Below are 21,991 nucleotides of genomic sequence, written 5' to 3'. Positions count from 1 at the left end.
GTTAAAGATACACTTACCATATGTTCCAGTGATTCCACTCATGTTCTTACCAAGAGAAAGGAAAGCATGTATCCATGCAAAGGCCTAACATATGTATTTATCATACCTTAATAACAGACAAAACTGGAAAGAACCTGAATGTTTTTTCAACAGGCGAATGGATTCTTTTTAACATTGTAGTAGTATATCCAAGTACCTCAGAGCAACAAAAAGAAATGAATTATTGATGCTCACAACTACATGGATGAATATCAAAATAATAATTCTCATAGAAAGAACTTTGACACCTCTAAAGTACATTCTTTGTAATTCTGTTATGTAAAATTCTAGAAATTGCAAACTAATGTAGTAACAGAAAGCATATTAACAATTGCCTAGGGATCAGGAGTGGAAAGTTGGGGTAGAGAGATTACAAAAATGGAGTTAAAAGGCAGGAGGGGCTCAGGGTTGTGGCTCAGTGGGAGCACGCTTACCTAGCATGTGTGAGGCACTGAGTTCGATTCTCACAAATAAATAAAAAATAAAGGTTCATCAACAACTAAAAAATGTTGAACAAAAAAAAGGCAGGAGGAAAGTTTTAGGGTGATAGAAATGGTTACCTTGGTTGTATGGTGACTTCACATCATACAATGTTATAGAATTTTATGCTATAAGTAAGTACAGTTTCTTGTATGTTAATTGTGCCTCCATAAAGCCCATTTAACAAAAAAAGGTGTATTTTTCATTCCAAAATATCATTTTATTGGGGGTTTTGGTTGTAGCTCAGCAGTAGAGTGCTCACCTAGCATGTGCGAGGCCCTAGGTTTGATCCTCAGCATCACATATAAATAAAATAAACATATAAAAAATCATTTTATTGCATTAATTTCTAGGTCTGATTTTATAATTGTGACCAAATAGACAAGTTAATAGAATAAAGAACTAATTAAATAGTAAGCAAGAACTTTACCTCATGAGTATGTAAAAGACTATGCTCAAGGTACTAACCCCATTACTCAAAGTCTCAGTAAAATGTGACAATATGATGCAATTTAATATCTTGAAACATGCTGCCAAAAATTCAGAAATCAAAGTGAGAATCACAAGAGTAGATGATTTTATTTGTGAGGACAACCTATAGACTTTGTACTTTGATTCTTATAGTTCACTCTTTAAAAGTAAGTTTTAAGCAACAAGTTCTCATGTAAATTAGAAATAACTTAGTAGCTGAGAGAGGAATTAAGAGCACACCTATCATCTCTTTTGCTATTTATGTACTTACCCAAATCTTTTCTTTTTCTTAGCTGTTTTGATTGACAGTTTATTGACCTGGATTTCCTCTCTTTCTTTTCTCTCATGTGTTTTGATACACCAGATGTATCGTTAAGATTACTGGAGAAATGGTATTGTCCTTTCCTGCCGGCATCACCAGACACTTTGCCAACAACCCCTCCCCAGCTGCTCTGACTTTTCGGGTGATAAATTTCAGCAGGTTAGAACATGTCCTGCCAAATCCCCAACTTCTCTGCTGGTAAATATTATTTTGCATAAATTTTTAGATATATGTGGTTTAGCACTTTGTACTTAGATGACAAATAAATCTTAGCAGTAGCACTGTTGCTAACTACCACTGCTCTGATATGCTTGTAGATTCAGACACAGAACTTTGACCAGCTGTCAAAGTTTTCCAAGGATAATTCCGTGTGTATGTGTAGCTGCATATGCATATGGGTATTTTCATGAACAGCTATCTAAAGTGGTAAAAGAGTCATTGAAAATAATTAAATGTGTTAGTGACAATATATTCATTGGATAATAAACCCAATAATAGGGAACTCTTTTGTTGTATCAGCATCTTTTAAAATTAAATAATATTTGAACCATGAGCTACTCTTCACATGAACTTGAAAATTTTCTTGTTAAACATAATTTCATTATAATGGTAAGTGTTTTGATGGAAATTTACAGGTATGATATCAAAGAAGTTCAAGCAAATGTGTTCGTATAAATACTTTTTCACATTTTCTAACTATTAAATCTGAAATGATGTCTATTATGCACCTGCACAGCTACACAGACATACATATATTCATGATATTAAAATGATAAACTGTATCAAGTTACTTATTTGCAGTGGATTAGATAAAAAAGAGCCAGTCTTTGTAGCTTCCTCTTCACTAGATCCTGATATTCTATTTAAAAATGTCTCTCTAAAGTGGCCACATTTTTAATTTGCTGTAACCTCCTTGGTGCAAGTGGCCACTCTCATTTCCCTGGACCACTGCAAACTGCCTCCCTTCCTGAATCCAATCTTGCTTGGCTACAATATATTTAAACAGCCAAATGATGTTTTCTATCATGACCCAGGCCATCTTTGCCCATAACCCTCTGGTAGCTTTACATTGCATCTGTCTAGAATCAAAACTTGTTACTATTTCCTTTGAGCTCAAAGTATACCCTTGCCTGGCCTCTCTCCCCTGGGAATCTCTCTGGCTACAGCCAGGTCTGCCCATCAGTGACAGGCTAAGTCCCACATCAGCCTGAATCTTTCATTTTCATGGCAGAGCTGAAGTGGGTGACCCTTTAGCCAGTGGTTGCCGATTTGGTTTTGTCATGTACTGCTGCTCCACCATCACCACCACCCCTAATTTTTAAAAGACAATGGTGACCAAGCTGTTTTCACTGCAGTATAAGCCTCTGGGCATCTATCATCTTAGATCCAGCCAATTCTCTCATTTATCTTTACTGAAAGATGTCATTGAGGTTAGCAACCTGGAAGCATTAAGTTTGCAATCCCTTTTATCTTAGGAAAGGGATTTGCCTTCAAAGAATGTTCAGGAAAAATTATCAACCCAAATATGAGACTGAAGAATTCTCATGATTTCTTTAGCATTGAGGAGTTCTGTGTCTCTTTGGGCATTTAATAGGCAAAGCTTTCTGGAATATTTATTAAAGCAGGTTCTTTGAGGAAATAAATAAATATATATATATATATATATATATATATATATATATATTAGCTTATTTTTAAACTGAACAGATGTATTTGTTTTTTAAAATAGCATGATTTTAAGTCCTTTGGGTATAGACCGAGGAGACAATGTTTATAGCAGCACAACTCACAATAGCTAAACTGTGGAACCAATCTAGATGCCCTTCAATATATAAATGGATTTTAAAAATGTGGTATATACACACAATGGAATATTACTCTGTAATAAAAGAGAATAAAATCATGGCATTTGCAGGTAAATGGATAGAGTTGGTTGGATAAGATAGTGCTAAGTGAAGTTAGCCAATCTCAAAAAACAAATGCTGAATGTTTTCTCTGATATAAGGAGGATGATTCATAGTGGGGTAGGGATGGGGAGCATGGGAGGAAAAGACAAACTCTAGATAGGGCAGAGAGGTGGGAGGGGAAGGGAGGGTTAGAAATGGGGTTAGAAATGATGGTGGAATGTGATGGACATTATTATCCAAAGTACATGTATAAAGACACAAATTGGTGTGAATATACTTTGTATACAACCAGAGATATGAAAAATTGTGCTCTATTTGTGTAATAAGAATTGTAATGCATTCCACTGTCATATATAAATTTTAAAAATTAATTTAAAAAAGAAATAAATAAAATTAATAAAAATAGCATGATTAAGATCCTCCCAATTATTCAGCTCTACTTAATATAAATGAATGGCAACCTGCTAGATATTAATTCTGAACCTCTGCTATGGTCTAGTGGGAAAGTTTGACAAATGCAACAGATCAGGGTTGGAATCCTGGTCCTATTACATATTCGCTGTGACCTTAAGCAAATTACTTAATTTCACTGACCTCCCATTGCTCTTATCTCCTGCCTCCTTGTGTAGTGACAACTCTGGGAGCTTGGGATAACTTAGATGTTTTAAAATAAAAGTAAAATGAAAAGCCCTGATCAATATCCTTGGTTCGGCTTGAACAGGGAAAAAGTCTCAAGGGCCAGGACTCTTTCCCGGGCCCCATAAGATTCAAAGAGCTTTGCTTTGTTGGCAAGCACCTCATACCAGAGCCTACCAGAACCACACAGGTCACACTCACTGATACCTGACCTCTTCCCTCCTAGATGCCACCCTCTCCTAACAGACCAATGGTAGTTTTAAGGCCCTGAGTTTTGTAACTCTGCTTTCTTGATTTGTTTGCCTTCTAGAGACTAAATGGTAGCATCTCACTTTTGATCTCCCTTTATCTCTTTTTCACTTTATCAACCTTCTCTTTTCTGAACCATTAATTTTCTTGTATTATAAATTTACTCATCTTTTAAGTTGAAGATAATGCTTCCTTTGCAGGGTAGATTTTAATGTAATAGTTTATAATGTATCTAGCAGAATGCCTGGAACATAATGGGTGCTCAAGAATTACAGCTACAAAATTATAGATTTATATTCTGAAAGTAAGATGTCTGTAAACAAGCTGTGTGTCCAGTTACAAACTCACATGGGGTCTCGGTTTCCTTGATATGTTGGAAATGAACAAATGCTTTGTGCACTCTTGCTTGATTCTTATTATTATTGAGACAAGCATCTACAAGATGGATTAAAAGGGTGGTCTGTGGACATGCCTCTGAGTAAAACTAGTGACTCACAGGGATTCCACCCTCCTGGGTTCATCAAGACTGCTCTCTGCTCTTCCATTGTAACTACCATGGTTACCATCACTTACACTCTAGGATCATCTTGGATGTGAAGTGATGTCTTTTATGGTTTAGATACTCTTGAATGAAGGCTTAAATGTTGAAAAGGTAGCATGGGAATTTTAGTGTCACCCTTTTCTCCTTGGCCAGTAATAAAGACCGTGTTTGCCTTTGGCCAATTCTTTAACTGGATAATTTCTAAAACCTATGGCTCAAGTGAATTCAAAACAAATAAACATGTTCAGCTTTTTAATTGCATTAACTGACAAATTTAGACAAAACTGAGATGAGCTATTAAATTCAGATTATAATTCGTTTTTTAAAGCAACCATGAATATCATGGTTTATAGCAATCATGATTAACCATGATTGGTGACTAGTTAATGTTACTAGGTACCCACTGAGAATTAGAACACAGTATTTCCTCGATATCAATATTAATTTGTTAACATGATACTGTTCAGAACCACATTTGTACTTAAACTACACAACTGTGAATTATATAATCTCTACCAGTTGTCCAGGGTGGATACAGAAATCAGATGGCAATTTTCTATGATGCTGCTTGTGTAGATGCTATTTGTTATAAGCTGCTATTTAATCATTTTTCTTCCCAATTAAATAGTGATAATACACAAAATGATGCCAATACCAAGGAATTCTGGGTAAACATGCCAAATCTGATGACTCACCTGAAGAAAGTGTCTGAACAAAAACCCCAGGCTACATATTACAATGTGGACATGCTCAAATATCAGGTAAGCCTATTTATATGGCCAGGGTGTCTTTCACATTACAGTTTACATTCTAAAGTACCTAATATTAAATAAAAATAAATAAAATAGTATTTCTTTTAATATTATATGAAGGCTGTCAATATAAGGAAATGGACACCTTAAAGAGCTACTTTGTGACCAATGACAATAACATTCATGTGTATCTTTATTTAAACTTATAAATGAAATATTCTCTTAAAAAGTTAAAGAAATGTGACAAAATGAAGATAACAAAAAATTATATTAAAAGTGTAAGTATCATTAAACTAGATCACTGCAATTTTAAGACCACTAGTGTTCTAAAGCCTCTTTTTCAAATGATTACATGTAAATAAACTAGATTTTTTCATAGTGCAATATTCCTATGAAACCATTCTAACAAAGCTTAAGAAATAACTCAAAGTCAAAAATATGTTTGATAAAATATAATATTGTATCTGAGAGCTTTCTTTTTGTGCCTAGGATTACCCTTACCTGAAATTATTACTGATCTAGTAAATAAGTCTATTAGAAACAACATTACCTGTCTGAGTGTCCACCTGATTCTCAGTTACTTGACCTCCTTGATTTTTTGTTTCCCTGTACTGGAGATCCAACCCAGGACCTTGAGCATGCTAAGCAAGTGCCGTTCCACTGAGTTACATCCTCGGCCTCTCCTATATTGTTTTTAATGCATTATCATTTTGATGAGTAAATATATTCAGAGTATTTTTCTTTGTATGAGGAAAGTTGCATTTTAATAGAAATCAGTACATTCTCAAAAATGACTGCACAGTGTAGTTACCAGAGAATCCATAGACCAATGCTGGCTCTGAACTGATGCCAAAAATAAATATATGTGCAGACATTTAGACATAATATGTACCTTCACCCTGACACCACCAGGTATTTGTATTTACTTGTGTCAACCTAGGTACCTGTATTTTTAATAAGTTACCCAAGTGGTTCTAGTGCACTCTGTAGTTTGGAAAAAAACTTACTTGAAATGTTGTTTGAAAGTGGAATATCCATATGGTGGTGCATATTACATAAATGCAAACAAATGTGAAGTTTTTGCCTGAGGATAGTATTGTCACAGGAGCAGAGTTGTCTCTGAAGAAGGGTGATGGTAATTCAACTCAGCAAGGTCCTTGACTTTCATGCTGGAAAAGAATGTTAGCACCATCAGTCAGCGACATAGATAGGTTTATTTCAGAAAGTAGATATGCATTCAAGGGAGAATGCAGACCATTCAGAAACACACTGGGGTGGGGGCGGGCTGGCTCTCTTTCTAAAGGAAATTTGGTGAGAAGTCAGTATGGAAAGGTATATCGGGATGATATTAGTCCTGAAATCTCTAGGAGGTTTCTGGTGGTCTGGTCAATCTCTGAATCCTTAGGCAGACAGGGTCTTCATTATCTGATCAATAGATAGCACTGGAAAGTTCCCTAAGTTTAGGTTCCTCAAGATACTATATCTATCATTACTTAATCTATTTGTGGGGGGGTGTTAATTAACAGTGCTAAGATAGAATTACAGATCTCCCAGGAATTTGGCAGTAACAAGCCTTGGTAAAAGACTGAGTGTGAGAGTCCTGGAAAAGTATGCAAAACTTTAAATTAAAATTTTATTTCCTGCCCTTCCTTTATGTCTCCTTTTTACCCATTTATTTTTCTGCCGTACTTCAGTATCATTTAAGCTTTAAATATCATAGGTTATATAGTACCAACAAACATATGCTATGGCATAAATTCATTACTTTTATAAGTAAAATATAATAGAAAATGTATTTTACTTAACTTTTTTCCAAAATATTTAAACATGTCTAGTGGCTGCCGTGAGCTTGTAAGAGAAATGAGAAGGAATAAGAAATGGAACGTCCAAATTTCATTTTCACCTTAACAGTTAAATTTCAGGGTACAATGTGTGTTCTCCTGTCCAACTGTGAAAAGAAAACTGTAGTTATTTCCCTTCGTGAATCTAATTACAAACACTCTATCTACATTTTCATTTCAGATTAAAATATTTTTAAACTTCTAAATCCTGTGCAATATTTGTATTCTCTCTGTTTGTTATTGACTCTAGAGAGTAGATAATTCACTTATTGCCATATGAGCTTTGTGTAAAATGTAAAGTGTAGGCAAGAGATTAAATTCTGAAATTAAGTAAGTTTCTTAATGGCCCCTGACCTTGGGTACTTAATTTCCCAGAACCCTTTCTGCAGCTGAAAATAAGGGTAAAAATATACCCATCTAGATATTTTATAGGTTATTATAAGGAGCTCGTAGCCTACTATATTTCAAAGTACTCTGAACTTTTTGCTGTGATTCAGTTGTATTGTTGTTTTTCAACAATGCAAGGAGATGGGGTTGGGGACACTGCTAGCATTTTGTGGGACTGCCCTCAAATCACAGCATGTTTAGTCTGTAGCCACCAATAGCATATCCCAGAAATTGGGACAATCAAAAATGCATCTTCACCTATGCAAAAAGCCCCTCCCTGGGTAGAGGAACACTTATGGAGTTGAGAACTACTACTGAGGGTGGTAGAGAAGGAGAGAGTGCAGAAAAAGCATGGGGAGGAAGGTGCTGCCTGGCTTTTGATCTACTTTAGATAACAGATTTCCCAAAAAAAAAGTTTATTTGTAGGAAGGATTGTACAGCTAACAGTATTTTAAGTTTAAAAACTATTATAGTGGCTGTCTGGTTAAAATTTTCATCAAAAGTCATATCTGTCATCTTATAAAGGAGGATCCGAGGAGGAGAGGAGGAGAGGGGGAGGGTACGGGAGAATAATGGTAAAGTGGATGTGATCAAAGTATGTCATGTGCACATACGAATATGTCACAGTAGAACCTGTTATTCCATAATTAAAATGCACTGATATGTTTTTTTAAAAAAGAACCCATTTCTGGACTGTCTACAACAACCACCCCTGCTTGTGAGCCAACCCACCCTGAGGACCCTTTCCCAGGGCATTCATATGTGCTGCCATTTCCAGTGAGTTGTGTATGTTCTTCAAAAGCAGCAAAACCCATATTCCCTGAATAAAAATCCAAGCTCAAAGACATCCCCCATGCAGTCCCTGCAGTGTATACAAACCTAGCAGAGGAGAATCTCCAAGAGATCTATTCACAATCATAATCAAATACTGATAACACTGAATTTTTCACTGTGGACCCAGAATTCGAAATTATATTAGTCTTTAGAGAAGACAAAATGCTGTTGATTCTTCAAATCTGACTTTGTTTTGGTCTAACTAACTCATGGTTGGTTCAAATCAGAAAGTAGTTCTTCGAGTTAGAGGACCAGAGGTCAAGTCTTTCCTCTGGAAAATCACAAATGTGTAATAATAACCCTTTTTGTCTATCTCACAATTTGTTGTGAAGAGCAAATATGGTGAGAATATTAATAGGAAACATTTATTAAAATATTAATTCCTTGCTCCGTGCTGGACCTGTGCTATTTTATCTCCTTCAATCTTCCTGACAGCCCTGTGGGAAAATATTATTATCATAATTCCCATTAGGCATACAAGGAAATAACTGAGGCTCAGTGAGATTATGTCCAAGCTTCTAAGTAGCAAAATCTGAATTCACACCAGGACTGTGTAGCTTTGTGGCCTTTGTGGTCTCAGCCCCTAACCAGTGTGCTATCCCACCTCCCTAATCAGAAGGAAATGCACTGTAAATTCTAAAGTGCCCTAGAGATTTGAGCAATTGACTTTATGTTTTTAATCTGGAACAGTTTGCCTGAAGTACCCAGCTCTGTCTCACATAGTACCCTTTATAGTGCTTTTCACTGAGTGTTCCTTTGTGAGCCACACAAACAACATTATGATATTTTGATACCTAAAACCATTCTTTTGGAAGATAACCAGAGCTTCTGGTTTAGTTTCACATTAATGTTTGAACCTTAAATGCTCCCTTTCCTGTTGTTTGGAAAGGTATCTGCCCAGGGCATTCAGTCCACGCCTCTGAACCTGGCAGTGAACTGGCGATGTGAGCCTGCGAGCACTGACCTGCGCATAGATTACAAATACAACACGGATTCGATGACCACAGCCGTGGCCCTGAACAATGTGCAGTTCCTGGTCCCCATAGACGGAGGCGTGACCAAGCTCCAGGCCGTGCTTCCACCCGCAGTCTGGTAAGAAACTGCTCATCCCCCGGTTGCAGACTCCTTGGCATTTGTGTTTCCTGTAGCAGATCATAGTAGGCCAATGTTGGAGGGTTCAGGGCAGGAAATATTATTTTAAGCAATAATGATTTAGTACAAGGATTTCAATGCTTCCATGATGGTGGAAGTGCTAAAGGAACAGGCTGTAGCTCCAAGAATGTTTCCCAAACATTGTAAGAACTGGCCCACCAGGGGACTGGCTGTGTCTGCCATAGCTGTGGGAAGGAAAAAAATCAGGAGACTACCAGTGGAATCACTAAACTCAAGAGCCCACTCCTGTAACTCTGATGCAAGGATCAGGAAGTTCCTGCCTCTCAACACCTGTGACACTAAAGACCAGACTGCACCCCTGTGTTAGAAGAACTCCATGTCTCAGTTGGGTGGCTGGCCAGAGGGAAATAGTGAAGGCAGCAAGAAAAGGGCCTCTGCCTCCCTCTCCTTCCAGGTCTCAAACTGAGCCTGTAACTGGTGGGACCAAATTTGCATCTCAGAACATCTTATTGCAAGAGTATCTGGGAAACACAGTGCACCTCTTACAGCCTCTGAACTACATAAAAAGGCATGGTGGTGAAGGTAGAAACTGAATAGATACCGAGTGCCAGAAGCATCCATGATAAAGGACTTGTACTAGAAAGAACATTCCAGTTTTTCCCTATTACCATCAAAAGCAAAAAGTATATATTTTTTTAAATGATGCCAGCCAGATGACAGTTGCAATTTAAATGTTCTGAATTAATTAGCTAATACTTTTTATGCTTTCAACAGATGTGTTCAAAACTTTTTTCTAAACTTTTTATTATCCTCTAAATGTCTACCTCACCATGTTGTAGCAAGTTAGAATCAGAAAAAGAGAAATGTATGTGTGAATATAGGTACATAGAGATAATTTTTAAAATTATAGCCAAACTTTTCAACATTCTTTTAAAAAATACTATCTTGAAAAAAATAAAACATGGCGTTCCTTAAACAGAAATTTGCACATAGAAAGACCTTTTTTCTATTTTATTTTTAGGAATGCTGAACAACAAAGAATACTGTGGAAGATTCCTGATATCTCTCAGAAGTCAGAAAATGGAGGTAATAAAAATAAACTATAAAAATAAAATATAAACTATTTTATTTAGTTTATAAAGCTGAAATAACTTGTAGATAAATGCCAATTATGGAGCTGGAGTTGTGGCTCAGAGGAAAAGCGCTCACCTAGCATGCATGAGGCACTGAGTTCAATCTCCAGCGCCACATAAAAATTAAATAAAGGTATTGTGTCCACCTCCAACTAAAGAATAAATGTTTAAAAAAATGCCAATTATTGAACCAAAATACATGTGGCACTAAAAAAACAAGCAGAATATTTAACACCATTTTTGCATTTATTTATTTCAATCAATAAAAACAAACAATCCTTCCAGTACTTTTCCTCTTCCCCTTCCTATCAAGACCTCAACTCACAGACCATCCTTTCAGGAAAGAGCTTGTATGGAGGCATGTCCCTGTCCTCTAGTAGATCCATACTCATAAATATTTTTCACTCTCCTCTGATATTATTCAGAGTTATGAAAATACATGGCCTTCCATGCAGCATGCCCCCAAATTTTGAAGCACCATTTTGCTGAGTATACTTCCACTAATGTGCAAATAGAAGTATTCATATTATTCAATGACACATTTCATTCATCACAATTTTGTCACTAAAACTTGTACTATTTCCAAGTAAGTCCAATGTTGTATTTTAACTTTCTAATTTCCAAAATTATATCCAGAATGTTGTGTTGCCTATTTTCTTGTAATATTTCTTTTTTTTTAAGGGGTGGGTTCCTTATTAGCAAGATTTCAGCTGTCTGAAGGCCCAAGCAAACCTTCCCCACTGGTTGTACAATTCACAAGTGAAGGGAGCACTCTTTCTGGCTGTGACATTGAACTTGTTGGAGCAGGGTACCGATTTTCACTCATCAAGAAAAGGTTTGCAGCAGGTAAGTTGGTATCTCAAATTCTATTTGCAAAAATAAGGTTGCTTTTGCTACTCTTCATTAAGGAGGAATAGGTCATAGTTTTCTCACCATTTTCCTTCTTCTTCTCACTCCCCATTAGAAATCAAACCAAACCAATAGTTGAATGAAATACAAATGGAACAATGACCTGGAAGTCAGAAATCAGGAAGGCTACTTATGCTAGCTCTGTTTCTTATGTTGGCTGATGAGTCACCCACTATGCACATGTGTGTATTGAGGTCAATGGAATAAAGCCTACTTTTGTTATATTGGCAAATAAGATAAATGCTGTTTGTCTTTGAATTTATCACCTTCTGAAAACGTTTTTAAAAAAGGAAAAAGAACACAAAATTTTTGACATACCTAAGGCATGGGAGTATTGGACTTCTTGTAAACTTTTAGTTCCAACAGGACTTCATAGAGTTTAGATGTGGCAAGCTTAGCTGAGAAGTAGGAGAATCTATTTTCACTTTAATAACAACTTTAAAGAATACAAATCACAGATCGGAACCATTTACCCATGAAATGAACATGACCATGAGACAGGTTTTGTTTTGCACAAAGGCTAGGTTTTTTCATTTTGTTTTTGTAAGTAGGGCAGGGGGAGGGCTCCCAATACAAGCTGATTATATTTGTCAAGTATAATTTTCCAGGATGAATCCTGGTTTGGTATGGTTTTGGGTTTTTTTGTTTTTGTTTTTGTTTTGTTTTGTTTTGTTTTTGTGGTGCTGACAATTGAACCCAAGGCTTCACGCATGCTAGACAAGTAAGTACTCTACCACTCAGCTTTATCTCAGCCCCAAGTCCTGTCTTTCATGCCTGCCAAACTGCTATGTTGGCATGATTGTTAATTATCTCTTTCACTCTCAAAAATAAACCAAGTTGGAAAATGAACTATATGAGCACCCTTCCTAAAATAAGTTGGATTCTGACATGCAGGGGGAAACCCCACACACCACCACCTATTCTGAGCAAAACTCACACCTCTGCAAAAAATGGAAGTGTTAAAAGTCAACTAGCTGATGTAGAAAATTGAAAGTTTAAAAACCTTTACATAGTGGGCCAGGCACAGTGGTGCATGCCTGTAATCCCAACGGCTTAGGAAGCTGAGGCAGGAGGATTATGAGTTCAAAGCCAGCCTCAGCAACTTAGTGAGGTCCTAAGCAACTCAGTGAGATCCTGTCTCTAAATAAAATCCAAAAAAGGGCTGGGGATGTGGCTCAGTGGTTAAGTGTCCTTGAGTTCAATCCCTGGTACCAAACAAACAAACAAACAAAAACCTTTATGTAGTTTGTATTATTATTGCAACGTAAAGTATGCAATATTTGGCTCCAAGGGATAGGGCAAAAGGAATAGAAATCTTACCTATATAATAATCACAGTATCAAAATAGCAGATAATATATTGATATGTTGTTTTGTTTTGTTTTGCAGGAAAATACTTGGCAGATAACTAATAAAATCTTATGCAAGGATTCATATAATGGAGAACTGTTGTATGAGAAACAGGTTTTAATTCTGGTTTGATGAAAGCAAACCAATGTCTGCACTTGGGATCTATCAGCTGGAAAGTCGATGGCTTTCAGCAGTGATTTTCCTTACACCACACCATGATGACAGTATTTACTTCTAGGTGTAATATTGTTAATGTTTCAAATGTAATTATTGTATTTGTAAATTGTATTCTCATTCCAGTAAGGCAGTTAGACACTTGAGTTTTAGCATTTTACCATTCCTGAAATGGATGTAATTTAAACTGTGGTATGTAAATTTAATTGTAGTACTGTTGAATGGCACAATGCTTACAGAGGTAGATTGCATTTTGTCAATATATAAAATTTAAATATAATATTGATAGCTGTCATAAAGGGGGTGCCACATATAAAGAAACTTAAATGGAACGAGAAGAAAAAAAGAAACTTTCTTTTCTTCAGTCCTTAGTATGTTTTACTCTAGTGCTAAATAAAAAGTCTATCTTCAAATGTTTAGTGGGTTAAATTCAGAAACTATTTCAGAAAAAAAATTCTAAGGTTACAGCATATTCAAAGAAAAGCATTAATTACCACTTTTTAAAGAGCTTTTTTTTCAAACTGCAAATTTCATAAAAAAATGCAAACTATAAACAGGGCCTCTTATTTTTATAACTTGTGTAAAAAGGGAAAGCAATTCATATTTAAAGTTTAAGTATATTAAATTATAATCAAGAGTAAAGAAGATGTCAAAATCTTAACTACTTCCCCCTCTCTCTGCAGTTTAGCAAATGTGGAGATTGCTGAATAACCAGTCAGACTAAAACCAAAATTATGACTTTAATATTTAAGACTTTCCATAGTTGAACTGGTTAACAATGTTTGCACAATTCCTCTGAACAGATGGTCTCTCTCATCCAGCCTGGGGGAATGATACCTCGTGTCTTCCTCTTTACCCACAGGAATCAAAACACTGAGAATAAGAATCTCAGAAAATAATTTTTAGTTCCCTGTTTAGATTCAGAAGGAGAATTTTAATTGTTATCATTTTTATCATTTGGGAAAGAACAAATAAACTTTATAAATGAAATTCTATTCACATCATTGTATAATAAATTTCCTTTGGGATGATTAATATTCATTGTATAAACCTGTCAATCTTTGCTCTTATTGGGGAATCAAGAAAAGAGTCATCTAAGTCATCTCATTGCCTCAAGGTACCATAAAAATTGCAGTTTCTCAGTCTGGCCCCAAGATGTGGGGAGTCAAAGACAACTCCTTCAATAGTCCCAATCATAAAATCTTCCCCCATTAAGATCTGAAAATGTTATTCTGTCTTTAAGTCATAAAACTTACTTTAAACATAAACTAAGTCCTATTCTGGGTTATACTATTAAATAACTGAAATTAATTGTTCTATTTGCCATTAACTGCTAAATTTCATTTTATATTCACTCAAATTTGACCAAGAGTCTTTGGCTCCTTTAAATTTTAGAATGCAATTAAATTTTTTAGGTCTTACTTTTAAAATGAGATTGTGACTGGTAATTGTTTATAGTGGAAATTTTTAAATTAATATTTGTACTCTTCAATCAATGCTTGCTACCAAGAGAATGTTTAGAATGACCTGTTTTAGCTTAAAAGAATTCTGACTATTCAAACAAGCAGTCAGTTGGTTCCCCAAAGTCCTGTAGTATTGAAGCTTTTTTGAACAAACTAATTAATATACTCATTTTAAGTAAAAATATTCAATCTGATTTTGAAATCAAATTTGAAAAATTCAAACTTTTAAATCTCCAAAACATGGGAAAATTCAGAACACTAAAATCAATGGAGAGCACACAACAGAAAATTGAGAATTACACATAGTAAGAAAATAAAAACGTGGTTTTTAAATAATCAGTTCATGAAAAAACATTGAATATTAACAAAAAGCATATTAAAAATGTGTAAATATTACTGGTTCTCATGTTTTTCTCTTTATATTTTATTTTATATAGATTTAGACTGAATTAGTAATTAAACACAATTTTTTTCCAAAGAATAATTTTGCTGATATTGTAAAAAATGTAATTAAAAATATAGATTTCAGTAGTCTCTAACGTTATTCAAATGTTTCCAGGAACTAAATCTGAAACTATGAAGAAATCCTATGACCCCATATTTGGCCTTCATGAAACCAAATGGAAGTCATTGATTTCAAAATTGTTAAATATTGAATAACCAGAACCTCAATAAGAATGTATTCCTTCCCCCTTCAGAAAATAGGTCAAATAATAACACAATAAGCTTGTATCAGGGATTTAGATTTTGGTGTTTTGTTGTTGTTGTTGTTGTTTTAATTATAGGTTAAGCCTATATTTTCACAGTACTGTAGAATAAGAATTCATGTTCTTAAAAAAAAAAAAGATCCTAAACAATGCAAAAGTCTCAGTTATCAAAGACATATCAAGTCAGGTTCATGATCAGTTCCTAGGTCAGAACAAAGTAGACTAGTACATCCTAAGATGATTTGAAGCATAAGGGGTTAAAATTAAAAAAAAAAAAAGTTCTAGTTAACCTGAACACTGTTTCCTGAACATTCTGATTCAAAAAGCCTCTGCTCTAACAAGATAGAAAGTATAAATGGTACTGCTTTATTTTGGCAAGATGAAAAGTATGTTTTTCTCTTCAAATAAATCCCATATTTTTATGAAATTTTTAAAAATAAATTCTTATTAATAATTAGTCTGAATTTTATCATAATTGGAATGTATAATTACTAAGAATTAAATACTACATTTTAAAGTTCTACTCACTTCATCTACAATCAAATGAAAATTCACTGTGTGGTATTGGGGAATATATTCACCTCTAAGGAAAGAATGCCCACATTTCATATGATTTTGAGTGAATACACAGAATCCTCAGAAAGTCAAATTACAGATGTTCTTTTGGGCTTTGTATTTTTTTTTTTTACACAATCTCAATCTGAAAAATGTTTGACCTATAATTACACAAATTTCCATTTTAAAATCTTCTTTTCAAAGAAGATGATGAGTACATTAGTTCTACCATTACTCCTGCTGCGTGACCTTAGATAAGTTTCTATGCTGTTCAGTTCTCTTCTTTAGAATGAGAGGCTGGGACTGCTGTGGTTTTCAGGCTTTTCTTCATAGCAGGACTTCTTTCTAATAAAATTTTACATGGAATTCTGTTAGGCAAAACATCTCAAAGCAATGAGGGAGCTTCTCCAGCAGCTTAATTTAAATACCATAACAACAGACAGATGAGGTGTAAAGTATCTTCTGACTCTGAAGTTCCACAATTCCACTTTATTCAGATAAACCATTTTTAAGGCGTTATAAGGAAACTTGTACATTCATGGTAATCAGTACACTGTGAAAGTGAACATATACTTGAGTGCTTGCTGTGTACCAGTGACAGATATAAGCTCCTTTATTTCTTATAAAAATCCAAAAATTGTTTAAGTACTCCTTTTAATTCCTGTTTTACCAATGATGTCATTAAGGCTTAGATAGATGAACTAATTCACCCAAAGTGGTACTACAACTAGAATACCCAATTAATTTGAGGGCACAGGAGCCACCTTGAGCTCTTCTAATTTGTCCTTGGGTGGGTGGGGGGAATCTCCTATTTTATTTTATTACACACACTCCATTTGAATGCCAAAGTAAAAGACAATATGAAAAACTAGCCTTGAAATAAGGATAATTCAATAACAAAATTGTTGAAAAAAATCAGTGCTTCTCAAAGTATATGGACCACTTGTATCTTCACATAAGAGAACAATGATGTGGTCTTAGTCATCACTATAACCCCAAGTTTTTATTGAATTAATAAATCTCCAGGGATGGAATTTAGGAATATGTATTTTGGTAAGCACTCAAAATTTCAGAATCATTGCTCTAGTCATTCTTCAAAATCTTTTTCAGTTCTGGCATTATATCAGAATTTATATATTAATATAAGCATTAAATTCTAAATTGAATATCATTTTTCTAGTGAGTTTATTTTTCATTCAGTCAACTTAACTTCCTTCAGTCTTAGAAAAAAAGATAGTTTTATAATTATTTTCCTAGAAAAATTCTTACCTTTCTCTTTTGGAGTCCTTCTGTTATGCTATCACCTTCTCAAAGTAGCTTGAAATGCATTCTCTTATTTTCAATTCTCTGTCCTTGTCTTCATTGTCTTAAAAGACTTGAGATAGTAGGAGTATCATACATTGTCACTCATTCCCAATACCAAGTTCTAATAAATGTCTCCTTCCTTGCAAGGGACACCCAGACCTCTATCTTGTGAGTTGGCCTTCTTTATTTTATAGGCTTTTTTTAATGTTTTTTTTTTCTTGGTCCATTTGACAACTAAACTAAACTTTTCATTTATTTATATTTGGTGGTGAGAATTGAACCCAGTGCCTCAGGCATGAATTAGCCTTATTCTAAAAGAGTTGCACCAATCATTTTTATTTTTGAATTTTTCAAAATAATCAGTTTCTCATAAGTTGCTGATACAGTAAAATATGCAGATACCTACCAAGAAGGGGAATGTGGGCACACATCTCTGTTTCTGCTTTTTTCTCCCCAGGAGAATGTACATTTAAGCCAAATCCCATTTAGTCTAAATGTATTCATTTTGTCACATGATTTTTATATTAGCAACTTTTTAAAAAATAAAACTAGGATTTTTAATAATATCAAAATCAAGGCAGGCTCTAAAAAATCACTTTAAAAATTAATATAAGTATCATGTTTCCATGAAATTAATCCAATAAGTCAAAACAATTAGTCAAATGGGGCTTTTTGGTTTTTGTTTGTTTTTTTTATTTATCAAACAGTATAGAAATACCACTTTCTTACTCATGAATTAACCATGGTTACTTTTTCATTACTTTTTGTCCATGGAATATACAGAGGAAAAAAATGAGATAGGAGTACGTTGCTTAAATCTCCAAATATCAAAAGAAAAAAACAAACACCTTCCTTTCTTTTGTGCCAATTTTTTTTTTTTTTTTTTTTTTGGTATCAGGGATTTTGAACTCAGAGGCACTTGACCACTGAGCCACATCCCCAGCCCTATTTTGTATTTTATTTAGAGTTAGGGTCTCACTGAGTTGCTTAGCTCCTCACTTTTGCTGAGACTGGCTTTGAACTCAAGATCCTCCTGTCTCAGCCTCCAGAGCCACTAGGATTATAGACATGTGCCACCACTCTCGGCTACAGCTGCATTTTAAATGTCCTGTTGAAACTCTAGTCTCCTTCTTGAAGGGATACCAGATTTTAAGGTCTATCAAGTTGACTATTGTGAGATTATTTGTTTCATCCTCAGGTTTAGTATGTAATTTCTAATCTAAAGGGTATTTCTATAAGAAAAAAGTCCTCTGTCACCCTTTGCCAGTGGTATAATAATTTATTCTCTAATTTTAATTCTTGAAGTTATTTTTCCTTTGATTTATAGTATTTCTGATCTCCTTCTTCTATCCTTAGAGCAGTAGTGCATTGGCCTCTCCTAAATACATCTTTAAGGTTGCAAGAAAAGATGTTTTGACTTTGAAATATATTTTTAAGTACCCCTTAATGTTTTAGAGAAAAGATGTAAAGTATATATTTGGACTGTATTAATCCACACACTGGTATTTTCCAATCCACTTTCAGGTCCACAAGTTTGGACAATATTCATTGTGATCCAAAAATGAGTGGTCCTATACCATAGTCCTCACTGCTTGTATTTTTGACAATAAATATTGTGTTTTAATGAAACTCAAGAAAGTTATTGGATCAGTAAGACATTATTTCTAAGCATATCTTGGAAAACTTTAGAAAAGTTTTCTTTTAATACTCATACATATTTCAATAACAGCAAATAATATAGCCAGGAAAATTTTGAAAAGATGCTTCTAGGATTTTGCTTTAACTTTAAGGGAATTCTTCCATTTCATGCTATCTCTTTTCATTAGTATCTCTTAGTGAATGTAACTTTCTCACCTAAAGTTTTTGTAAGCAAAACAATGAAACACATTTTGTTTTGTTTTGTTTTGTTTTAAATGTTGTCTTTAAGACCTGCGTCTATGAACAGCACGTCTGGCCCCCAATTGTTAAAGATCTTCCAAATTCTTGGCAGAGTGAAATTAATGCTAGTGAGCAATTTACAGTCATATTTTAGCAAACAGCTTTAAGAAACCAAATCATGATAGATAAATGTTGACAGTATTTTACATAAGCCTGCTAAAAATTATATGAAAAACATTTTAGTTAAAGCTAAGAACAATGCACTATTTAGCATAGATTTTTGTAGGACTCCACATTCTTTTAATGAGCATTTCACAGTTATTGTTTGTTTTGCTTATTTTTTGCAAATCAGTATCTATCTATCTATATATATACATATATACGTGTGTGTGTGTGAGTGTGTGTGTAATGGATAATGTTCCTTTATAAAATTCCTGGGTAAATTGTCTGTTTACAAATAGAAAAACAGTAAAGCTGAATTACTTTACATTTCTCTAAACATAGATCAATTTTTAATCCATTCAGAGTTTGTGCATAAGCCATCTATAATTCCAAAATGTTCCACTGAATGAGTATATCATGCAAATGTTAATTTCTCCTTATTCAGTTTTATATTACTTTATTGACGTTTTTATGGCAAAACAAATGCTTAATGTTATTCATGTATGTGTTACCATTTTAAGCCATTTTAAATAATACACCAAATGACTATTACAAGGATCACTGTCCCAAGATGCAAAGAAAGATATTAATTTTTTTTCTTTTCTTTATGAGTTGTTAGGATGAAAAATCTTAAAGCTGTGTTGATTTTGCAGGTCAGTATTTATTTCTTACTTTGTTATGTGAATATGCATGAAAGAGAAGAAAGGGATTGGCTTCTGATTCATTCATTCATTTATATTCTCCACCCCCCCCCATCTCTTTTCTCCTCCCCTTCCTTCCCTCCCCACCTTTTTCCCTCCCTCTCTCTTTCTCTAAGTCTAAGGCAATTGGGAAATTGCCACTAAAGATTTTTTCCTGAAAAGCCAAGTGTTAGTATGATATTATGCTGATCCATCTATGAGCAGAGTTCCACTATAGTCAAGCAGTAATTTACAGCTCTGGCTCTTTGAACACTACTGTATTTTAGTTAAGAAGTCTTTTTGTTTGTTTTTCACTTGGATAGGAAGAGATCTGTATGAATGAAATGGTCAAATTTTCATTTACATTCCTACTAAGAGACACAATGTAAGACATTGATTTTTTTTTTAACTTGTACAATAAGAAACTAGAAAAGGAACTCAAGAGAAATTTTGCTGTGGTCTAACGGTAAAATGCAATTTATTTAAATAAGAACAATAGTGTCTGTTTGTACATTGATTTGGTGATAAATATTATTTAGAGTTCATCATCTATGAAGCAAAAAGATACTGAATTTCCTTACAGTCTTGTGCTGAGTATATCATTTCACAAAATGCCTTGGGCATAAAATATTTATAATCAGAATTATGGATTAAAATACTCAAAATACATTTTAAATTTAGTCAAAATGTGGTTGCCTCACCTTGTTTTACTCCATGCCCACCTATACAGGGCATACTTTATTCTGACACCCTTCCGGCTCAGGCTATGATGAAGGTCTGTTGCCTCTCTGCAGATCTCAGAGGAGACCAGCAAAGCTGCAGATGCTTGCTGCCTGCAGAGCTGAGCAGAGCTTTTGCTGAGCGCTGGGGATGAACACAAAGTGTTGACTTGTTGGAGATAATCGTGAGACCATCTTAACTTTACTTGCCTTATAAGTTAGAAAAAGTGTGGATATCACTTTTTTGTAAATACTGATTTTTATAAATTTTTTTTCCTTCCTAACTTGCCCTATCACTCATTTCACAAAATCTTGAATATGCAATTATTTGTCATGACACATTACTGCAAATAAGGTTCCCATTTCAGAATAAAGTTTAATTCTACCTGTGAGTAAGTTGTTATTGAAATGTGATTTTTTTTCTGGAAAAAAAATTAAAATAAATCGAGTTGTGAACCTCTTTTATTGCCAGCCTCTTAAAAATTTATGTGCATGTCTGGGACATTTCATTGCATGTTTGTGGTGGGGATGATGGGCCAAGGGTCTGGCAAAAGTCAAGGGCTTTAGAATCAGACAAATCCCAGTCCCATGGTTTAAGTGTAGACCAGAGCATGTTACTAAGTAATTCTCCATTGCCTTACCTTAAAAAAATAGAATACTATGGCTCCAAAATCATAGGGTTGTTGAACAGATTAAATGATTTCATTTAATTTATTTTGTTTTATCTATCAGTCACTTAGCAGTTCATAATTAATCCAGGGTAAATATTCAATAAGCAATGCTTTACTGGTGATTTTTTCCTGTGAATGGGGATTGGGATGAGCCAGAAAACTTCAATGCTCTCCGTCCGACACTATGTTAACTGTGCTTTATTGTAATCCTAATGTGAGTTATTATCATCAGCTAATGCTGGCTACAGTGAACACTCTTCAGGAGCCTATGCACTGGACTAGGATCCTGGGGACTTTACCTTATCTCTTCCTCCAGTAGGGGCTGGGGGGAATGTTTACATCCTGGGGTTTTTTGTTTTCTTTTTTGTTGGGGAGGACTGATATTCTTGGAGAAGGGGGTGGTTACTGAAGGGGGAACAGGGCTTATTAGTTATAGCAGCCTCCTTTCCAAAGTTTCTTAACCTTGGTAGGCTAGGAAGAGTTCTGCCCCGGCATTGATAACAGGCCATAGTTAATACCTTGTGTTCCAGAGGAGCCCTTGGGCATATTACTTAATATCAGAGAATCTCAATTTTCTAATTGTGTAAAGGAAGAAGAATCCTTTCTTGATAAAGTTGCTGAAACAACTGAATAAACCAAACAGTTTCTGACAAAGATAAAGTTTCTTACCCTTGTCATCAACCATTTGTGCCTTGGAGGGGTAAGATGCTTAGG

The 21,991-nt window shown here is 34.7% G+C and overlaps 1 protein-coding gene across 25 annotated transcripts in view; it reads left to right on the top strand.

Moving 5' to 3' along the window:
* The window catches only part of Sgip1 (SH3GL interacting endocytic adaptor 1), a 203,811-nt gene extending 188,047 nt beyond the window's left edge, over positions 1 to 15,764 (top strand). For all 25 annotated transcript variants that reach the window (XM_048815181.1, XM_048815180.1, XM_048815185.1 and 22 more), the window contains 6 exons: positions 1,355 to 1,510; positions 5,274 to 5,406; positions 9,349 to 9,551; positions 10,594 to 10,658; positions 11,387 to 11,551; positions 13,003 to 15,764. In XM_048815181.1, the coding sequence (XP_048671138.1) occupies positions 1,355 to 1,510; positions 5,274 to 5,406; positions 9,349 to 9,551; positions 10,594 to 10,658; positions 11,387 to 11,551; positions 13,003 to 13,025 (745 nt within the window). In that variant the 3' untranslated portion in view covers positions 13,026 to 15,764. The remainder of the gene's footprint in view (positions 1 to 1,354; positions 1,511 to 5,273; positions 5,407 to 9,348; positions 9,552 to 10,593; positions 10,659 to 11,386; positions 11,552 to 13,002) is intronic.
* The last annotated feature ends 6,227 nt before the right edge of the window (positions 15,765 to 21,991 follow it).

This window comes from Marmota marmota, unplaced genomic scaffold (assembly GCF_001458135.2).
Source record: "Marmota marmota marmota unplaced genomic scaffold, marMar, whole genome shotgun sequence".
Lineage (NCBI taxonomy): Eukaryota > Metazoa > Chordata > Mammalia > Rodentia > Sciuridae > Marmota > Marmota marmota.
The sequence above is the reverse complement of the archived record's forward strand: the minus strand, read 5'-3'. Positions and strand labels throughout refer to the sequence as shown.